The 21,132-nt window shown below is 32.7% G+C and overlaps 2 protein-coding genes across 2 annotated transcripts; both read right to left on the reverse strand.

Annotated features, from left to right (window-relative positions):
- Positions 1 to 5,283: 5,283 nt before the first annotated feature.
- On the reverse strand, positions 5,284 to 6,303 carry LOC102515687 (putative olfactory receptor 56B2). Its single transcript, XM_032490512.1, has one exon. The coding sequence runs from the start codon at positions 6,247 to 6,249 to the stop codon at positions 5,284 to 5,286; it is 966 nt and encodes a 321-aa protein (XP_032346403.1). The 5' UTR covers positions 6,250 to 6,303.
- A 7,569-nt stretch (positions 6,304 to 13,872) lies between these two features.
- Positions 13,873 to 15,522, reverse strand: LOC102515436 (olfactory receptor 52N4). The gene is given in 4 exon segments (XM_006185663.2): positions 13,873 to 14,270; positions 14,273 to 14,644; positions 14,647 to 14,906; positions 15,440 to 15,522. Coding segments are annotated over 4 exon segments (1,113 nt in total).
- Between the last annotated feature and the right edge of the window lie 5,610 nt (positions 15,523 to 21,132).

Below are 21,132 nucleotides of genomic sequence, written 5' to 3' on the forward strand. Positions count from 1 at the left end.
TTGGGGAATATTTCTAGAAGTGTAATTTGTGAGTCATAGAATAGTGTATATTTATCTTTAATAAGTACTGCAAAACAGTTTTCCAAAATTTTTGTGTCAATTTACACCCTCACCAACAATATATGAAAGTTTTAGTTGCTTTGCATCATGCTAAAAATTGATATTGTCAGTTCTTTTAATTTTAAATATTCAGTGTATTTAGTGTTGTCTGGTGGTTTTAATTTGCATTTCCCTATTGACTGATACTATGCAACATTTCATGTGACTGTTTGCTATTTATTCTCTTTTGTGAAGTGTGTAAGTCTTCTGTCAATTTTTCTATTTTTTCTAATTTTTTGGAGTTTGTATTTCATTTGTTAAATGCAGTCACTGAAATTATCTTGCTGTGTCTCTCTTCTCTGTTTCTCTCTCTCTCTTGTTCAGTACAATGTCAAATTTATAGACTTAAAAATTCATGTAAAATTTTTAACTGATACACAGTTTTTATACAAATCCTTTCGATCTTCCCCATAATATTCTACATGGTAAATTTTTGTTTCCCAAGCCAAGATTATAAATTATTCTTAACTACCACTTCTAGTCTTTTAAAACTGAATTGAACTGAATTTCTTCTAATTTTATAAAACTGATATTTTTGAAGTTTTTTTTTATAGAATTGTGCTCAGATTTGTCTGAATATTATTTATGATTAGATTTAGATTGTACACTTTTCAAATATGTATTACCTATTTTGTCATTCTCAGTGCATCACACTAAAGGCATATGCTATTAGTTTATTATGTTAACATTGATATTTGGTTAAGATTGTCTATGCCTTCCAGGAAAACACTAGAAACACACTTGCAGTCCAATTAAATTGAATTTAGTACTCGCTGCAAAACTCTGCAAACCATGTAAAACTCTGAGACATCCCAGTAAAAGGGTTTTAAAAGGTGTTTTATTAATGTCTTAAAAATGCAACTAAGGCACTAACTCACAAATGATATTCTGTAGGCGTTGCGGGGCTGTCCTGCAGTATGGGGTAGGTATCTGAAGTACAGTAATCACACGTTTAGTAATCACAGTGTTTATTTATTGACACTATGTACTAATACTTACAGTTTGGATAAAAGGTAACATTATTATCCACATTTTAGTGAAGAATGTCAGAGTTTGACTAATTGCTTTAGTCATACAGACAATAGGAGGCCAAGTTAGGATGACACTTGGTCTGTTTATCCCAGAGCCAAAGTCTTCAACTGGTACAATATATTTCTTTATCTTAAACAACTACTGGTTGTGAAGGAAAAAAAATGAACATAAAAATTTATATCGTTCAAATAATAGTTGGAAAATTTTGATTTAATCATCGACTTTCCTCCAAAATACTCCTAAGAAAAAAATAGAAAATATAGAACTATGAAACATATGAGAATCACATAGGACTTCTAGGAATTATGGATAACAGCATTCATTGCAGTAGGAATTAACATAAAATATAACATATAATATAATATAAATAACATATAATTCCTGCTTGATTAATAACAAGATGGTATTTATATAAAGTTCAAAAGCAGGAAAAACTAATTGATGTTGATAGAATTCAAGTGAGTGGTTACTGACTGGGAAGGGGTATGAGTGGAGCAATTCAGCTGGGGAACACATTTCTGTCCTGGTTTGTGTTCTTTTCATGATAAATAATTCATCAAGCTGTGTAGTCATGAATTGTGTTTTCTTCTGTGTGTTTGTTATACCTCAATTAAAATATTAATTAAAACAAAGTAGCAATGTTTGATTTTTAAGGTAATATAATATTTGTGGCTCAAAAATTTTAGCTGATTGCAGTAATGAGGCAGGCAATGAACTAATTGTGGCATAAATTTACAGTGAAAACTTATTCTTTTATTTGTTCATCTATTTTTATTGAATTATAGTTGATTTTCAATGTTGTGCTAGTTTCAGGTGTACAGCAAAGTGATTCAATTATTCATATTACAGATATATTTTTTCAGACTCTTTTCCAACATAAGCTATTACAAGATATTGAATATAGTTCCCTGTGCTATATAGTAGGTCCTTGACTCTATTAATCAAAAATACAATACATTGAAAAGGTGCTTGGCATTACAGAATGTGCTGACTTTACATCTCTGAATATTTTACAGTTTCTATCAAGGAAAGGATTCAAATCTAGAGGTGAAGGGAGTCATGTAAATTTGCTTATCATATAGTTTTTAAAGGTCATTTTAGAGACATATCTTAGTTTTTTCATCAATGCAGATGAAGGCTTTATTTCTATTTAATCCAAGTAAGATATATAATAATTCATCCTTACTATCACAAGAAATACGGATGAATTTTCATTAAGAATGAAGATCTATTGACCCCTAACTTGTTGCTACTGAATGAATTCAAACCTTTAACAAGAGTTCAAATAAAATGAATACTATTAATGACAAACTTGCCTGAAGAGAATAGCTGAGTTTTATTTTATTCTTGAATTAGAAAATGAAACACATTGTAACAGACATACACTACTTTAAGCTTCAGAAATTGATTTTATTGAGTTATATTTTAAATCCTCCTCTTGACTTCTATTGAGACATCCAGTGTAAGAAATATATATGTGTATATATATATATATATATATATTTTTTTTTTTGTATCCACTACCCTAAGATCCATAGCATGTTAAAACACAGTAAATTGCTAATAGCAGCCTATGGTTTTGACTTATGGATACAGGCCCTAGCTCATTGTAGTTCCTCTCTCTGAAGTTATACATGATTCTACAGCTTTATATGAATCAGATGAGATCTAGAAGTAGACTTGAAACTTCTCCAGATGGTCATGTGAGATTCAGTGGATCTCTTAAATATACTCTTGTACGTCTCAAAATTCTTCCACAGTACTTGTATCCTCTGGAGAAGCTACATGTCTAAAAACCTCACAATGAGCTAGGTACTATGTTAATTGTGATATAAATTATAAATTAATGACTGCAATATTTAAAGTGAAGAAAATCTATTAGCTAAATTAAAAGTATTCATTTAGAACTTATAGTACCTACCTGGCATTATGCTAAAATACTATTGGTAGAGACATGAATAAGTTATTAACATTTTCATGGGATATTTGGTCCGGAGGGGCAGACAGATGGATAACAGGCACATACGCTAAGAGATGAACTGCTGTATTGTGAGAATTAGGAAGGTTCTCTGATGATGCAAGTGAGAGATCTTCTGGCTTTTATTAGGTCAAGCCTATATCTATCATTTAATTAGTTGATTAACAAAAACCATAAACTATCACTTGATTAACAACATATTATACTAGCTGTACTCATAATTCCTACTAGTATTGATAACTTTGAATACATTTTAAAAAGTCCAGATAGTTGTAATATTAATGAAGGGTTAACTGAAGGAAATCCAATCATTGCATGCATCTGTGTATTTGCAACTTTACAACTAAAAATTAGGAAGAATGATAGAGAACTTTAGACCAGGACCACAAAGATGTCAATGTTGTATCCTTACAAAGCTGTTTTTACTGAATCTTCATTTCTTACTATTTCCTTGGTCTTATGAAGTACACAAAAGAAACAACTAGAAACGTCAATTATTTTCATTATGGAAGATGCTGTTGGGAATGCCATAAATTATAATGATGTGTTATATTGATTAAGACTTTTGTAAAATAACACTTCTCCCAGCTCAGTTTCAGGGGCCTTTTCAGAACAACTGGTTTTGATTCAGCTTTTTATAAAATTTATAATTTTTGAATTCTTCTTTTTTCGTCACCAAAGTGGTTGAAGGAAAACTTGAATCCCAGTTGTAGCAATTTCAAGAAGCATGGTATGAATTTCTGTTTCTGAGTTTTGTAATTAGATGATATTTTCTTGTTCATATTTAGCTTGGCCCTATTTCCACCAATTTCTATTTTTTTTTCCTATTTTATCACCTGCATTTCTGCAATCTATGTCAATTCAGTGGTTAAGTGAATGACAGGGTAAATAAATAAACAATAGATAGTAAATTAAGAAATATTTGTGTTGGCTCTAAGATGACTTAGAGAAGTCCCCAGATAAAGTCTGACTGAAGAGAGAGGATGACTTTAAGTAGATGAAGCTTGCTTGAAAAACGCGAGCAGTCTGGGATGGAAGAATAAAAGGCTTAAAAATGACCAAAAATTATCTTGAACATGACATAGTCTTTTGGTTATAATCCTTGAAAAACGTTTTAAGAATTGTGTAACTATGATATTGGCAATATGAAAAAAGCCCTGGCACATTTCATTCATAATGCTGGCTATATATTTTTATACACATTGAAAATTATGAGAGTGTATCCCCACACCAATATACATTACATTGAATGTTTTATTTGTTTCATTCATTATTGCCAGTAATATTCCTCCTCTTTCTGGAAACTGCCCTTTCATCCTTTCCCAATTTATCAAAATGGAACCTGAGGGAGTCACCTTACAAAGTACACAAGCCCCAAAGTAGCTTAATAATCCTAGAAGCCCTGAGTTCAAAATAAGAAAATATGAAGATGTTCTAATCATATTTAACTTTTAAGGTTTTACAAAGATTAAAGATATCTCTTTCTGTTAATATTCAAGTTTTCTCCTAGACATTTCAAATTGCAATGTTTTGATGGCCCCTTAAAAATGTACTATTCTCATGACTTTTAATTATTGTTTTGCTGATATCCAAGGACATTATTTCTGCCCTTTATTAAGTGATGCATGGAGGATAAGGTTCTTGGATAATGGTTAATTATTCCAGAAAGGATTTCCCAAACCAAACCCAGAAAATGAGAATGCTTGCTGAGCATTTGTAACAGAGGAAAACATTATTCCAATTGATTCAGAAATGTTTTGAACTAATATATATAATTGATTTTCACAATCAGTATTTTCTTTCTTGTAAACTAAAAAGTAGATAAGTTAAGTAAAAAGAATGCAAGGAGACATATGAAAGATAAGTGAAACAAAAAGAGAGGTCTGAGGAAATCCAGGTAGCATATGGCACTTACTTTTCCCTTGTATCCCATGACACAATAAACATCATAATGTTACTCTTCTTGATGAGGATTCTTGCTTGAAACCAATGATTTCAAATATGCCTGTTACCTGCTTTGCTTTTTTCTTTTTAAGTTTCAGTTGTTGCCACTGACTCATTATAATAACTGAAAAGATGTACAGTGCCCCCTTTCCTTAATTCTTCTCCCATTAAGCACTCGTTGGATGTTGCACTGGGTAGCTATCTGGAGAAATTAGAGAAGTGAGCATCCTCTATGCATTGTTGTCCTTGATATTTAGCTTAAGAACCTTATAGAAGCCCTGTCTGAGCTCCTTGTTCTTGAGGGCATAGACCATGGGGTTGAGAGCAGGAGGAATGACATTATGCAGTACATTGAGTAGAACTGGAACAAGTGGAACAGTCATTGCTGCAGTGTGGGTGATGGAAATGACAATGATGACTGTGTAGAAGAAAAGGATTAGGATGAGGTGGGAAGTGCAGGTACTTAGAGCTTTTGATGCAGCTTCTGCTGAGTTCAGCTTCAGCACAGAGTGAAGTATCAAAGCATATGATAAAACGATGACACCCAAGTCACTTCCCATGAGTGTCCAGGCCAGAACTAGCTGGTAGATGCTGTTAATTGTCCGATCATCACAGGATAGGCTAGTGACTCCAAGATTAGAGCACAGACAGTGCTCAATTTGGTTCTGGGAGCAGTAGTGTCTCTGAGCAGCCAGCACAGGCACCAGGGTGGTAGACAAGCTGTTTCTGAGTGCCATGAACACAGTTGATTTGACCACAAAAGATTCAGTGATTATTGATGGATAATGTAGTGGTCGACAAATGGCTACATATCTATCTATAGCCATGCAGACAAAGATGCCTGACTCCATGCCCACAAAACAATGTATGACATACATCTGCACAAAGCACTCAGGGAGACTGATGGCCTTAGCACTGAACCATAAGATGGCTAGTATCTTGGGCATGATGGTTGTAGTGAGGCCCATGTCTACCACAGCTAGGATGCCTAGGAAATGGTACATAGGCTGGTGCAGTGTTGCCTCCTGATAGATGATGATCAGGATAAGGATGTTGGCGCTGAGAGCTAAAAGGTAGAGCAGAGCCAGGGGCAGGGAGAGCCAGTGTTGCCAGCTGTGAATGCCTGGGAACCCCATCAAGATAAACTCAGAGACTTGAAACTTTGAGCTGTTGGAATCTCTGAGATCCTGGAGCATCCTTCACTAAGAGGAAAAATATTCAAGGTTACTATTCTTAATAAACTCACTGACAGTGGTGGAAAAGGAGTATCCAGATTAATGATATTGAAAGTAGGGGAAACCATCATCTTTATTACTCTCATCGCAGCACTAACATTTGTTGGACATTTCTAATGAAATAGGAACTGTGATAACACTTCTGTTTGTTAACTCAGTTAATCATCTCAAGAACTCCATAAGGTGGTCATATTAAAGGAGAAGGACATGAGAGAAAATTAAGGCCTTGATCATTATCTTCCATCTTGTAAGTCATGGAACTGGACAAGAAGAGAGCTATTTGATATCACAGCCTGGTTCTTAAGTTTGAGTTTGCTAATGGGTTGTTTTCTTTAGAGACCAAATGTATAGACTCAGAGTAGTGGTTTTTAGGCATGCAGTCATTTTAGGTAATAGATTATAGAATATATTTTTCTATATATATATAAAGTCCTATTCAAGGACTTTAGAATTCATGAAGTACTCCAAAATATCATTTAATTTGTATTAAAATATCTGAGGTCAGATAGTATATCCATTTTATAGTCCAGAAAGTGATGTGTGAAATGGTAGTGTTTGTGTAAAGCCAAGAAATAAATTTAATCCTGACTTCTAAAATTATTAAGCTGTCATAGTAACCTAGAAGGATACTGTATAAAACAAAAGCTGTGGTGTCTATGGGTTTGCATTTTAACACCCAAACCTGACCAGGAGAATGTTCTTGAACATGATGTATTGGGTACTGATAGTGAGATTACTTTATCAACTTAGCAATGAAATAGCTTCAACCTTACAAAAAAGTGCAATTAGAAATATTGCTTCTAACTGTCCAAGGAAGGAACAAAGATATATACCAATGCCTAAATCATTGTCAATATACGTATCTCCCACAGAAACCAAGCATGTTATATTTTCCATTTATGCCACCAGTTTATCCTGAGAACTTGATACTTAATAGGCACTCAGTATATATATATTTAAATGAGCAAACATTGAAGGAGGATTAAGCAGTTTACATGTCCATGATTTTTGTATTATTCATGAGGAGCTTAGAGCTACTGACAGACAAGTATGTTAAAAATGTAAAAGAATGATGGTGGGAGTGGGGGCAGAAATAATCATTTCAAAAAATAAAGAGAAGAAATAAAGAATATTTTATTAAAGTCAAAATCAAGTAAATAAAATCACGAGTATCCGAAAACATGAAAAAGACAATTCATACATATCTGTAAACACAATAATTATATTGTTGATTAAAATAGGAATTCTCAGAATAAATTTTTAAAAACTATTTAGTATCTATTTTAAAAACACTTAATATATAAAATTTGAAAAAAATGAATAGAATAAATCAGATATTCCTACTGAGGCAAAACAATTTAATAATATCAATATCAAATATTTATAAAGCATCAATTCAATTAGAAAAGATAATTATACAATGATGAAAGGAACCATTAATAGGATAATAAAATATCTGTGACTTACCTGAACCTTAACACAAACTTTTACCCTGAAAGAAATTCAAGTAGAGAATTACAAATTCAAAGTTGTGGTAAAAATGTTTAAAATATATTTCTTGAAATATATTTCTTGAACATATTAACAAAAATTATATAGTAATTACATATATTATATATAGTATAATTATAAAAATAATATAATAATTATATAGATTTGACAGCACTATTAACAATTTTGTACCAAATAATTTATATTTAAACCCATATGCAAAAAATAAGATTACAGAACATTTTAAGCATACAGGTATGTATATCAGGCAAGTTCTAATCAGAAGTGAGAAGAAAAAATAAATATAATAGATATCATAAAGCAAAATAAAAAACAACATTAATAACCATAAAAGAAAAAAAGAAATGCATATATTTGGATTTAGTAATTAATTCAAAATGATGACTGGATCAAATATAAAATAATAACAAAAATCACAAAAGGTAAAGAATAGAAAACAACAAGAAACTTAAAAGTTTAGGGATATGGTTAAGTGATATTTAATAAATCTATAACATTAAATGCATATATTGCGAACAAAAACATGTTTATGGATTAGTATACTAATCACTTGATGCAAGAATTATAATAACTACCTTCAGGTTGAATGAAGAAAACAGAATAAAAATAAGACAATAATGTAATGGAAAACATATTAGGAATTCTCTGAAAATGAAACTTTATTTAAAGGGAGTCTTAAAATAGACAAAACCTAAGAAAGTATTCAACGGAAAACAGAAATAAAAAAATTGAGACTTGGCATGTAAAAAAGTTATTTAAAAATACTGAAGAGTATAATGAGTTATTTTAGGATTCAAAATTGAACATTTAGAGACGATATAGTATTTTAAAGTGTGTACAAAGCAGACTAATAAATTTAAACAGAAGTTGGAAATATACACACTACCAGAAAAGTTTGCCAGAGAATTTAAGATATAACTTTCAAATTATACCTTAAAGGGTAATCTACTTCTTGAGAGCTGTAATTACTCTCCTGTGTATGTTATTTAAGAAATCACAAAAAAGAGGAAAACTTTCCATCTACCAAACTAAGATAATTTCAAACTGAAAAATGTATTTCAAAAATAAATATTTTAGGACTGTTTTGATTTTAAATTTAAAATATTAGCAAATCTAATTATCAAGCTTATAAAAATCAATATATCATGCATGACCATGTATGATTTAGCATTAGAAAAATATTCGTTGTAATTAGCTACATTTAAAAAATAAGGTAAAATGCAAATATGGGACTAGGAGGTATATGGGATATCTTGGACCCTTTCACTCATTTTTCATGTGTATAGTAAAACAGACATAACATAAAATTTATTATCTTAACAATTTTTAAGAGTACAGTTCAATGACATTAGATACACTCACATTGTACAACTATCACCACCATCCATCCCCATTACTCTTTTTATCTTGTAAAACTGTAACTGTATACTGTTAAACAGGAATTCTCCATTCTTTCCTCCCTCAATCCCCTGGCAATCACCATAACACTCTGTCTTTACAGTTTTGATCACTCTAATCTCATATGAATGGAATCATAAAGTATTTGTTTTTTTGTGACCAGCTCATTTCATTTAGTGTAATGTCCTCAAGTTTCATCCTTGCTGTAGCACATAGCAGAATTCCCTCCCTTTTTAAGGCCAAATAATATTCCTGTGTGTATGTGTATGTGTGTGTGCATGCCACATTTTTCTTATCCAGTCATTGATGGATGGACACTTGGGTTGCTTCCATGTTTTATTTACTGCAAATAATGTTGCTATAAACGTGGGTGTAGAAATATGTCTTCCAGACTGTTTTCAGTCCTTTCTGGTATACACTCAGAAGTGGAATTGCTGCATTACATGGTAATTCTATTTTTAACTTGTTGAGGAATTGCCTTCTGTTCAATTTTGCTGTGATTCTCAGTTGCTCTAAAATATAGAGTGTATTAAAGTATTTTTAAAAATAAAAAGGAAAAGAATATAGTTAAGATAAATCAAAGAAGCATTTGATTTTATCTATTTATAGTTAAAAATAAATTTAAACCAGGCAAAAAGGAAACTTTTGTAATAAGTATTATAAAATAAAATTCAAAAAGTACTTATTTAATGACCAAGACAGGGGTGACCACCATCTCAATTTCTGTTCAATGTAATGGAGATCCAAAAGTTAATGGATTAGTAAGGAAATAAAAAAATAAGACTCACAGGTTAGCTAATGTAATGACCTAGATGGAAATATCAGAAAACTTCAAGACAGACATTTTATAACATGAAATTGCTTGGAAGAAAACTGTGCTGTATTCTTTCAGGATTGTGTTTATTTATCCACTGATTTGTGCTAAATATTATTACATATAATCGGATGTTTAAGAAAATGTATCTTCTCAATTACTGTAAGTTTCCCATTGAAACCACACACTTGAATGTGTTATTCTTAGAGTTCAGCAAAAACTCAAATATTTTGGATGAAAACACAGCTCTCTGTGGCCCCATGAACTTGAAAAACTACCTTAGCCTCTAGGATTCTCTGTTCTATAAAATAAGATGATTTGTTTCTAGCTCCTGGGGTTGGATTACAAATTCAATTCTATTAAAATGCTTAGTTAAAATCCTTGCAATATAGGAGGAGAATTAATATTTATTTGGTCAGTTTGAATAAGGTTCTAGATGTCTGTTTCCTCAGTCAGGACAGTAGCCACTCAGGCCTGATACCGTGAGATTGCTTTGGAGTGAGAAAGCTAAGAAAAATACGTGCACAAACATCTATAGAAACTAAGTGGGGCTGGAAAATGATGACTTCTGACACAGCCAGCTAAAACTAGGGCTTGGAAGATTTTGTGGAGAATTATAAATATACAAAGTATCTAATAAAATTAACAAAACAATGAATATTATTCTAAAGAATACTGGTACTAATATACTTTACTTTTAATATATATTAGAGCATAGTGATTATGGAAAATTCTAATATTGTGACATATCAAAGTCAATACATTTTCCAATATTTAGGTTAATTTCACACAAAGTGCACTTCATGATTTCTATGGAGACATTGGGAAATTATTATGCAGTCCATCTCTTCTACCAGGCAACCCCAAATCTCTGCAGAAGATTAAAAGATTAGCTCTGGCCCCAATTATGTACTTACTGTGGGGGTACTGTACTCAATTCGTCTTAAGTAGGAGGTACTGTACTCAACTTGTCTTGAGTATAGTTGAATTTCAGTATACTCAGAGCTGGCTTACAGCTGTTGCAGATGAATTCTAAGATCTTATGACCAGTGGAGATAATCTCAGGGGCCTGCTGTGGTGGGAAAAAAGCCAGTTCCTTAAAGTTTTAAAACCCATGTCAGCCTGACATAATCAAACCCAGGAGGATGTTGTAGTTAGGGACAAGTATTAACATCTTGTCATTTAGCTAACATTCTAATTTGAGTTCCATAGAGCTAACTTACTTTTATTAAAACAGGCATAAATGTGCTTAAAGTCTATGTTTTAGAATAGTTTTCTTTTTAAAGAATGCTTTTTGCTTTTTTTTTTGAAGGAAAAGCAGAATATAAAATCTCTTTCTCCTTATATGTATATTTTAAAGTTTTGTATATACAGAAATTGCAGAGGGATTTCCTCTCAATTTGTGTCTCTAGGAGTTGTCCAATTTTGAAAAAGGAAGGGCCTCCAAAAATAATTGGTTTGGTGAGCTCTAGATATCAAATAATATTAAAGTGAATTATAAACCACCTGAAAATAGACTTGGAATTCCTGCATCATGTTGTACTTGGCCTGGGTCGTCTGAACTCTGTCACTCAAAGCGAGGGAAGACTATGTGCTTGGCTCTCTGATAGGCCGCCGAGTAGCTGATTCTCTCTGCGTAACCCTAGGAAGAGTTTTTAGGGTGAGTTCACTCAGTCAGCTCAGTCCTACCCTTAACCCACTTAGACAGACATACACAATTCAGAGAAGCACACTTTTTTATATATGTCTTTTTCATACGGTTCTATATCTATTACAGTAAAAACAATTTAAAAAAGGAAAAGGAAAAAAAACCTGACTTAATAAAAGATATATACAGAAAAGCCCGCCTTGTATCATATTCAACAGGGAGTGTCAGACCCGATCCTATTCACATCAAGAACAAGTCAAAGATACCCAATGTCAGCCCATTACACTGTTGATTGTGGAAAGTGGGGAAAACATGAAATTTTAATGCTTCTACAGTCAAAAAAATGTATTTCAAGAGAGCAGGGATAAATGAATTACATTAAATATTTCTGAGAGGTGATGTTGGATGAGAATGGAGAGTAACCTATTCAATTTAAGGTGGAAGGCAATGATGAAGTTACTAAAAGTAATTCCAGTTGATGGTGTGAATGAAAAAACTGCAAACCTATCAGTAAACAAAGAAAGCTGAAACCATCAAGTCCTCAGGCGCTGCTGCCACCCCCCAGTGAAGACAAGCCTGCAGCCTGGCCTCTGAAACTGCTCACAATGGTGCACTCTGAGAGGACTCAGAATAATAAAGGACAAGATACTGGCCCTAGATAGCTGGGTGCTTGTCAAAGGAATGAATTCAATGAGCCCAAATGTTTGCTTCCTCCCATACATAGAAAAGCGCTAAATTCTTTAACTTGAGATGCCCGGTTTTCCTTAGACAACAAGTAATCTTTTATTGTTCCAACTACCTGGTCTTTGTTGTAAAGCTCTTACGTGTCCTAGCTCCTCCCCTACCTCTTCGGAGCAGTCCCTCAGAGCCAACTGAGAGGCTGTCATCCCAGGCTCAAAGGGGTTCAAGTCCTCAGATATGTCCACCAAATAAAACATAACTCTCGACTTTTAGGCTGTGCATTTATTTCAGTCGACAATGGGTAGGAAAGATGAGCTACAGGGAGAGTGGTTTTGTTTCCAGAGAGAGGGAAAGTGAATGTTGACAATTTGTTGTGGAAGACTTGCTCTTAAAGTGAGAAGAGAAAAGTTGATAATTAATTTCACAGATATTAATCATAATTTGAGGGAAGGGGTGGTTTTCTTGGTATGACTTAAAAATGGGAGTAGAAGAGGGAAATGGCATAATTACGTAAAACTTAGTGAGTACACGTAAATTGAATTGGGGGAAGAAATGTGTATTCTTATTAGTTGTATAGGGAGGGATTAGAGTAAATATTTGAATTTCTCTATATTCAATTTAATTTGTATTATTTCTATAGTATTAATGTGAAATTACTATTTTCTTTGGTCTATTCCCTAATTATTAATTTGTAAAAACCTTAAAATTTAGGAGAATGTAGATTTCATTTCTTGAGTTTCATTCTCAAATGGAAAGAAGACAAAAATAATATTTATCATATGTTTCTTAATTTGGTTAACAGATTTTTCTGTCCTAAAAGGTTATGTCATTTCAAGGTCATCTTGAAAAGAACTGCATATCCTACTTGTCTGTAGGGAAGCAGTTTATTTGAGACACAGGGAGAGATGTGGTCAGGTGAGTAACTTATTTCCAAATTAAAAATCCAGAGACTGTGACCTCATTAAACTAAGGGCCTTATGGATATTTCATAGTTTTTCCATAAGGAAGACAACATTGAGGAAATAGAGGAATTTAGGTAATGATGAGAAAAATATAGCATTTATTTTGCAAAGGAATGTGACAATATCTTTCACACTGGAAATTCCAGTCGCTAGTTGGACATAGGTCACACTGGAATCTGGTTGTAGATTATCTCCTTCCATTAGGCATTCATTGCAGCTGATTTTATTTCCCTCAATTATATTGGCACCCTATTATGTTTTTATTCATGGAAACATTGGTTAATAATGAAACCAGACCTTCACAAGGTGAGGAGATGAAAAACTCTTATAAAGGGTTGTGAACGTGACACTTATGTTGAGATTCTGAAGACACTTACTGGGATTGCAGCATTCAACACCAACCCATGTCAAGGCCAAAATAGTGCTCTCAGAAAGGCATTATTTGACTCTGACTACACCTCCAATAGAAATATCCCTTTCCTTCTATTTCCTCCCCTGGCATCCCTTCATGCTCCTTGTTCCTTCTCTTTCTTCTTCACGTCTCTTCCCTTCTCTGACAAATATCCTTTTCATATACTATGGGATTTAGTATCCTTAGAACCTGAAAAGATCTTTATGACACAATCTTGTATCTGCTTGGTTTTCACCCCATGGACAATGGGGTTCATAGTGGGAGGCAGGAGCAGATAAATATTGGCCACAATGATGTGGCAAGATGGAGGAATCAAGTGACCCCCAAAGCGGTGGGAAAAGAAACAGAAGAAGGCTGGGCTATAGGAGAAAACTATGGCACAAATGTGGGCAGTGCAGGTGCTGAAGGCCTTCCGCCAAGCTTCTGCTGAGAAGAGGCTGACCACTGCCCAGAGGATCATGGTGTAGGAGATTGTGATGCACAAGATGTCAAAGCCCCCAACCAGAAGGGCAACCATCAGACCATAGATAACATTGATCTTGATATTTCCACAGACAACTTGGCTACAGACAAGTGGTCGCAGTAGGTATGGTGTATTATATTGCCTCTACAATAAGGTAGTTGCTTAATAATGAAAGTCAAGGGAATGACAAGCAACACACCTCTCAAGAAAGTGGCAAGCCCAGCCTTTGCAATGACAGGATTGGTGAGGATAGTTGAGTAGCGCAGAGGATAACAGATAGCCACATAGCGGTCCAAGGCCATAAGCATGAGTACTCCAGATTCCATGCCTGTGAAGGTATAGATGAAGAACATCTGGAACAGGCATTCTTCAAAGCTGATTTCCTTGAGGTGAAACCAGAAGATGCAGAGAGCTTTAGGGATTGTACTAGAGCACATGACAAGGTCAGTGAGAGAAAGCATGGCCAAAAGTAGTACCTGGACCTGTGCAAGGAATCCTCATAGCGAATGAGGTAGAGGAGTCCACAGTTCCCTACCACAGCCACAGCATACATGGAGCAGAATGGGAGGGACATCCACATGTGCATGTCCTCCAGCCCTGGGATCCCATTAAGAATGAATGAAGCTGGTGTCAGGTCTGTTTGGTTCAGCATCATTATGACCAGGCTGGTATAATCACTGAGCAACTTATAGGACTTTTGTGAGTTTTTGTTTTCTGGTTCTCCAGGACTAGAGAAAAATAAAAAAGAAAAATTTTAGTTGTGCTCTCTCTCACACTCTCTGTTTTTCTCTCTCTGTCAAATAGGCACTTTAATATCAAATAACCAAACATATTTGACAGGATGCTTACTTAAAAAGTTAAAACCGAGTATGTATTTTTTGTTAGTTCATTAATGTATGAATTCATTCAAAAAACTCACATTTAGCACTTACTATGTCCCAAGTTCTATAATGTATGTTGTTTCCTCATCATTTTGAAACAAAATGACATACATTAAACTCTCATAACTTTATAATAAAAGGTAATTATATTGTGATCTTCTTAATGAGATTTTTGTTTGAATGTTTTATTTAAATGTTAATTGCTATACACATCTCCCTTTGAGTGTTTTCTTAAGACAAAGTTTGTAGATCACCTCTCCAATGACTTAACAAACAAGATAAGGATGTTTTATAGTTGTTATTACCTTTAATGGGTCATATTTCTGCTATACTAAATACTGTTCTATGAATTTTACAAATACTAACTCATTAATCCTCACTACAAGCTCCAGAAGTATTTTTCATTAACCTGCACTTTAATAATTGAGTAAATGGAGGCACTGTGTAGAGGAGGCTTCTTCATGTCTGGGTTGCTGTGCATTCAATACCAAAACTGAGCCTTTTCTGTCCACTTCTTTGTAATTTATTTTTTCTAAATTTTGACAGAGAACTGTGTGTTAGAAAGAAATAGTCCCATTGGATAATGATGCAAATAAAAAATATCCAGCTCCATCATTTTGACTGTTGAAGTTCACCTTTCATATTTCAGCTCTCCACTAACATTGATTGACCTTTGAATTTCTAAATAATTTGTCTGCTTGCTTTTTCTTCCTTTTCCCTTTAAAGTTGTTTCTGAATGACTGATTAGTGTTTAATTTATGTTATCTTACTGCTTGCTAAGTCACATGATATGACAATTATATTTTCTTCCTCATTTAATATTTTTCCTTTTGATGATAATTTCCTTAGTATTGATGTAGATATGTCAAAAAATTTTAACCAATTTTTAGAATTGAAAAACATTTTTATTGTTATTTCTTCACAGTTAAACACAATCTATTAATGCTAGTCCTTCCCACACCATCTGTCAGTTTCTGGGAAGTCTCTGAAACACAACTGTTTTCTAGGTTTGATACATAATTCTCATCCAGAAATTCCTCTTCATCTACCGTTTGTGTTACAACACTATTTGTGGATCTAATATTTCTTCTTTCTATATTTCTGACTGCATGGAAAATATGTTTTTGAGAGTATCAATGTCTGAATATGGTTTATTCTTTTTATCATTTTGCAGGATCAAAAATTCTAGGTTAACTCTTACTTTCCCTCAGAACTTTTAAGGCATTTCTCTATTATCTCCTAGATTCCAGTGTTGATATTAAGAGGACCATTCTGATTCTTGATCCTTTGTATATGAGCTATTTTCCCTTTGCATTTCTTCGTTGTATGTTTTTTGGCTCTGAACTATTTAAGAATATTTAAGAATTTTTCTGCTTTGCAATTTAATGGTCATACTAAATGTGTATGTGTGCCTGTGTATGTCATTGTGAATACAGTAAGCTTTTTGAGACTGGAAATCTATAATCTTTGCTTTTGGGACATTTTAAAATCAACTTTTGATAATTTCTTTCAAAGTTTTTTCTTGTTATTTTTCTACAACTCCTTTTACTCAGATATTGGTTCTTCCAAATGTATTCTGTTTTTTTGCCCCTTAAAAATTTTTTTAAGCAAAGAATGCTGAAGTGATCCTAAAATCTTATAGCAAAACTTGAGGGAGAAGTAGTATTTCCTTTGAGAGTTTAAAAAACCTTCAAAAATAGCTATATTCATGATCTTAATGTACTAAGAAAAACAAGGGCAAATCACCTAAGGCAGTATTTTCTGAGTTTAACTACAGAGCTACAAACTCGAGAATATTTTCAAACCATGGTATTTAGTAATCAAAGAGTGCAGTTTTGTTAGGTATTTGTCAACTAAATGATGGGTAAATCAACTTAAAACATATTTGAGACTCAAAAAGTATTTTTAATTTTAAGACCCAAAGAAAATAAATAATATACTTTAATTTATTAAGAAGCAGGAAAAAACCTTCTTTTTTAAGTTGCATCTATTTAACTGATCCACTTTCTAGAAAAGTTCTTCAATTATGTCTTTCTAATATCTAGTATTTTTTGTTTTCTAATATTATAAATTTTGAAGATTTTATTTTCTCTCATTTATTGTGAATATACTATACATTTATAAATGCATTTATATACATAATATTTTGTTTCCTGAATATTATTTTCTTAACTTCTAAATTTTAACAATTTATTTTTATAGCTTGCTTTACTTTTTATCTTTTATTTTGGAAGTGTCTCTCAACCATCTGGTAACTTTTGAATATTATTTCACAATTAATAGAGTCTTTAGAAAGGAAACTTGAATCTGCTGGTGATGAGCGAGTCTCATTGACTGATAGCATTTACTTTGAGGGCTCTTGGAGTAGCCTCTTTGCTTCACTGTAGATGTCCTTAGTTATCAGTTTTATAAGTGTTTTCTGGGGGACTTCCAATTTTTCCAGAAAAGGATCTACCAGTTTACAAACCAGAGGAAATTATGGCTGGTTGCTAGTGTTCTTAGAGGTGAGAAATGTGGGGCTCTCACACTTAAATATGAATATTTGATTCAACCCTTACATACTTAACAATACTTTATCCATGGCCTTGGTTACACTTGATATATACACATTCATAGGACTTAATAAAGTTTCTTCCAACTATAAAATTCTAGTCATCATACAAGGATAAATCATATTGCTTAGAATAGTGGATAAATCAGAGAAAGCAAACTGATTCTTATTCAGTTTTCTACCTGCATATCTGTTTTTATCTCTGTGTATTTGCACTAAAGGATAACAAGTTAAAATTATTTTTACAGACATTATTAAAAGCAACAGAACTGTAACAGTTCACATATATATGTACATATGCATATACATGTATAAAAACACATGCATACACCATATATATGTTACTGTGGAAAAATTAGACTTTGAAATGTATTTTCAATAAATATTTGGCCAGTATATATCAAATTGTCACAAGTTGTTGAAAAATAAGATCACTACTCATTTATTCCTCTCAATACATTTAAACAATCAACTCAATTCTATGTATCCAGGCAATAGAAGCAAATAGAGAAAAAAAGGAAAAGCATAGATGCCCATAAATTGAGAATAAGAAATACTCTGAAATTACTTGTGCTCTATTCTTGAGAATATAATTCTTAAATATGAGATAAATATCCCATTTATGTCCTTTGTGTTTCCGTTTTATAATTCTAGTCTCGATTAATGAAACAGTCTTTATTGTTACATGAGAAGTTAAGGTTCTATTTTCAATAAATTTGCAAAACTCTTAAAGATTCAAGCTTGCACTAAATAATAAAGTATTAACCACAAATTAAATTAGACTTTTTCCAAATTATATTTAAATTAATTTTGATACTTAAATTTTCTGCAAAAAAAAATTGATTCATTTTATGCTGTGAGTGGGCAGGTATATCAATATACATGAATTGATAAATGGTAACATCAATACACGAATATCGTCACATATCAGTTACAATTTTAAATAGTCTGCCATCTATTCTCATTCCCAAGCTCCACAAATACTAAGTTTGCTTCCTTACTATGCTGTCCTCAACTTTATAACTCTTATTCTCAACATGACAATGGGTTTCTCCGAGTAGGTGTTGCTCTCTAAAATGGATGAAATACAGTCACAAATAGGTACCTCTAGAGCTGAAGCAAGTAAATTAGATCCTCATTTTGAGAAGAACAGGAGGACAGGTAAGAAACAAGAGTACTGTGACCAGGATGAAGAACTGTTCTCCAGCTGGCTGGCCCTCATTTCTTCTTGTCATGGGGGTGACTTCTACCTGACTTACACTCCAACAGAACCAAAGATTTCTACTGGCTTAGTAAAATAACTAGATATTCATAGTCATAATGGAAAGTTACACTGAACTGCAATCTGAGAAGTGGTGAAATACACATTTTTAGGAAAACTAAATTTTTTACATTTCTGCCTTCAAATGGGTAGGTGGAATCAAACCTCAAGTTGTGAGAATCTAATACTCTGCATATACATCCAAAACTCTCCACAGTTTTTACTGCTTACAGAGTAAAAACAATTCCTGTGTGTACTCCACTTTTGTATGTCCTTTAATACCTGGGTTTCTGGTGAGGAAAGCAGTAAGCTGAATGCAATCCGCTCCAAGTGTTCAGGATTTTGGTCAAAAAAAAAATCACAATTCTACAATACATGTACATGCACAGTCCTCAACTTCTTAATCCTTTGTGATCTGTACTATGGAATTGAACATTTAAAGACACAAATATGTGTTATATATCTCAAGGGGATGTTTCAGAATATTAGATACACAGATGCTCTTGTGGGAATTAATCTCACCCCTCTGGGAAGGTGAAAACCAGTGGAAGCTTTCTGTTCTTACTACCTATATGATGCCACATAAATAAGTGAATAATTCCGTATGTGTGCGTCTATATGTTTGTGTGTGAGAGAGCATGCATAAATGGGAGAGGGATGAGAATAAATACAAACTTTTTAAGTAAAAAAGAATGACTTTGCAGAGTATTGTTTCTAAGGAAGGCCTTGTGGGACACAAATTGAAAACACTTAAGTAGAGTGTTCCACTCATTCACACATCCATATATTTTTTTCTTTCATTTGTTTATTTTTTGTCATTCTAAATAACATCACTGAAGAACTACTACTCCCCAAATCATGCTGGGAATTATGCAAAATCAGATAATGTGGGTACTGGGTTTCGAAAAGTTTACTTTCAACCGAAGTGGATAATTAATATTATGGCATTTTAGAAAGACAGCAAAAGTTCAAGTTTGTTATGCATGCACAGTAAGTTAAGGATAATTAGATGCCTAAAGCTTGATATAATAACGATGATGGTGATATTAACAATAATAAAACACAATAATGGTTCTAACTTTATATTCCTTCAAATAATAAAAGCTATGCCTATTTCGACTAATTTAAAAAACAAGTTTGTAAAGAGATAGCATTCTTAAATTGTATAATGTAGAAGTAACTTATGATACATTTCATATATCTATATCTATACATATGTTTTGACAAAACCCTTAATCATATTAACATAAACTTGGCTTTATATAATCAGCTCATTCTAACAAGGATTATTCAGTATTATTATGATTGAATAAAAGTTCATCATATGTATTTAACAATTTGTTCACCATTTTCCTGTTTTTATGTGAAGTTTATTTTAAAGGGAATGAAACAATAAATATGCATGTAACAAATATTTTAGCCTAATTTTTGAAAATCATTGTCTTTTTTAAAAAAATTGAAGTTAAATTCACGTGACATAAAATTAACCATTTTAACCATTTAAAAATGTACAATTGAGTAGCTTTTTGTACATTCACAATGCAGTGCAAACATTATTCCTACATAATTCTAGAACATTTCCACTACCTCAAAAAGAAATCCCCTAAACATTAAACAGTCACTTATGATTGCCCCATTCCTCAGCCCCCTGCAATCACTAATTTGCTTTATATTTCTATGAATTTACCTATTCTAGAGATTTCATATAAATGGAATTATATAATATATATACTTTGTGTCTAGATTTTTTCCTTAGCATAATGTTTTCAAAATACATGTATGTTGCAGCATGTACCAGTACTTCATTCTTTTTCATGACTGACTAATAATCCATCTTATGGATATACTTCATTTTGTTCATTTATTCAGCAGCTGAAGGACATATAGGTTCTTCCTATATTTTGGCAAATCATTCTACTAATGTTATTAAGCTTTAAAACAAGAAAGAAATCCTGTCATATGTCACAACGTGGATGAACCTTGAGGAAATTATGCTGTGTGAAATAAACCAGTAACAAAAAGACACATTGCATAATTCCATTTATATGAGAAATCTAAAATAGTCAAACTCATAGAAACAAAAAGTAGAATTCTAGTTTGGTAATGAGAGGAGGGGGGAATAGAGAATTTTTGTTCACTGGGTATAGTTCCATCTTTTTAAGATGAATGAGTTCTAGATTTTTGTTGTACAACAATGTAAATACATTCAACTGTACTGAAATGTACTCTTAAAATGGTTAATATGATAAATTTTATGTTGT

Source organism: Camelus ferus, chromosome 10, assembly GCF_009834535.1.
Source record: "Camelus ferus isolate YT-003-E chromosome 10, BCGSAC_Cfer_1.0, whole genome shotgun sequence".
NCBI classification, from domain to species: Eukaryota; Metazoa; Chordata; class Mammalia; order Artiodactyla; family Camelidae; genus Camelus; species Camelus ferus.